The 2,083-nt window shown below is 49.1% G+C and overlaps 1 protein-coding gene across 1 annotated transcript; it reads left to right on the forward strand.

The window, feature by feature from the left end:
- Positions 1–257: 257 nt before the first annotated feature.
- Positions 258–1,079, forward strand: PGRI_060720 (mitochondrial 54S ribosomal protein mL57; the record flags this gene model as incomplete). Its single annotated transcript, XM_040793786.1, has 2 exons — positions 258–863; positions 924–1,079. The coding sequence occupies 2 exons, from the start codon at positions 258–260 to the stop codon at positions 1,077–1,079; spliced, it is 762 nt and encodes a 253-aa protein (XP_040648641.1).
- Positions 1,080–2,083: the final 1,004 nt, after the last annotated feature.

Below are 2,083 nucleotides of genomic sequence, written 5' to 3' on the forward strand. Positions count from 1 at the left end.
TTGCTTCCGGCTCCCAAGGTTGTTTAACAGCATGCCAAACGGCCAGAATGACAATTGAAGAGATCTGAGTCCACCCAACAAGATTTTGTGAGAGATACAATGATGTAAAACAAGCCAAGACGTGGACAACAGTTAACATAGACCTCATGGGTCTTGTGTACCTGGAGGACATATCCGGCAGTATCACACCGCCCAGGCCGAATTCTTTGCTTTCCGTTCGATCAACTCCGAGTTGACACGCAGAGACCACCGACCCCATGTCTTTAAATCTTTCTTCCCGAGCGGCCAGGACCGCCTGCGCTGCATCCAAATTTGTCGCTCGTCCAATTGCGGGAGTCATCCCATCCCGCACCTTCGCGACCTCAACCCCGGAGGAGACCAGTCAACAAGAAAAGCCCCGATGGTCCTACACTCCCGCGGCGGCAAAGGCCCCGTTCAGTCTGCACCTTGACTCCAAGCGCCCGAACTTCCACGTTAACGCAGACCCGCAACTTCTCGACCGGTTCTACATTCGCTTGTTCGGCAATGGCGGCGACAAACTCCTCTCCGATGAGACCAAGTGGTTGGCCGTGACACATAAGAGTTTCGACCAAGGGCGTCGCGGATTCAACGATCGATTGGCCTTTTTGGGAAAACGCATTGTGCAGCTGCAAGCGTCGCTGGCTTTGGCGCAGGATGCTCCAGCAGGTGCCGCGCAGGTAGAGAAGGACGAGTTTGGTCGCGTGCCCTTCGAGCACCCGGCTCTGGATGGATTGAACAACCTCTCTGCCGAGACTAAGAAGATCCTCACCGAGCGGTCGAAGCTCGCTGATCTTGCAAACAAGTACGAGTTGCAGAAGGTTCTCCGATGGAGTCCCCGCATGGTATGTCTCGATTCTAGTCTTTGCGTTATGATCGCCAGCTAACTAATGTCTTTGCTGTAGCCCAATGATCTCCGTGCCTCCGGTATTGAACTCGTTCTCGCACACACCATGTACGCTATCGTCGGCGCTGTTTCGTTAGAGAAGGGAGGAGTCGTTGCCACCAAGGTGGCTCGTGAGCGTATACTTGAACCTCTGGGACTTAAGTCGGTCTCGTAAGGGTCTGAGACTTGGGGTATCGGTCTCCTTTGGAGCATTTTCAGGGCGTTATTTTGTTAGATATTTCCATCTGTGGTAGGTTGATTGGGGAGTGAACTCAATCAGGGAACCTCTACGATTGTACATGTACTTTTAAACAGACTTGTTTTTTTTTATATCAATTTATTTTCAGACTACATTGTATACTGCCAAATACCACTGGAAACTTCCAATCTGAGAAGGTCCAAAGAGTCGATAGAGCAATATTGGAACAAACAAGAGTATAAATTACTAGAATATGAGGACCTGTGGACGAAAATGACCGCTTTTGAGGCCAGAAACGCCTGCGTTTCCACTTCGCGTGTTCTCTCTCTCCTTGACCGCCCACTGTAACACCACTACCTATTCCGCACCCGCCTAGCACTTTTAATCTTCTGGTCCTGATTTTGACGCTCGACCTCAAGGACGAAGTACAATTGACTCTAGGAGGTAGATAATTCCGGGAGTATGGATATATATACCGGGCCGAACCGAGTCCTACAAGCAACCCTACCAGTCTTGCCCCCGTCCTCGACCTCATACGAGATATCTTCCACGTACGACGCATCACCCATAGACATTCACGGCCGTATTAGATCAAAGACCGAACAATTCATCCTACGGTTAACGTCGATGGACCTTATGGTCCCTTTGTCAAGTTGAGGTTGTCCCAACATAATGGATAATTGTTCAAGAGATATATACTAGGAAGAGGGAGATATCGAGTGTGTATGTGAATATCATGACTCGAAATGTTGAAATTTCTAGCATCTAAGCGCGCAAATAATCCGCCAGTTAGTACCTAGACTGGCTCTTGTGGACACAATCGCCGAAATAGATACACGTAACAAAATTGTTTCAATGAAGCATGTTTCGGCTGCAACGTCGAAATTGTTACTTTGCCAAAAGTTGATGGTCGATAGCATTATCCCCGCCGTATCGCTTCGAAGTCACCGAAAACAAGAGATTGCCTGCTGCAGATTCGA

Source organism: Penicillium griseofulvum, assembly GCF_001561935.1.
Source record: "Penicillium griseofulvum strain PG3 chromosome Unknown contig_95, whole genome shotgun sequence".
NCBI lineage: Eukaryota > Fungi > Ascomycota > Eurotiomycetes > Eurotiales > Aspergillaceae > Penicillium > Penicillium griseofulvum.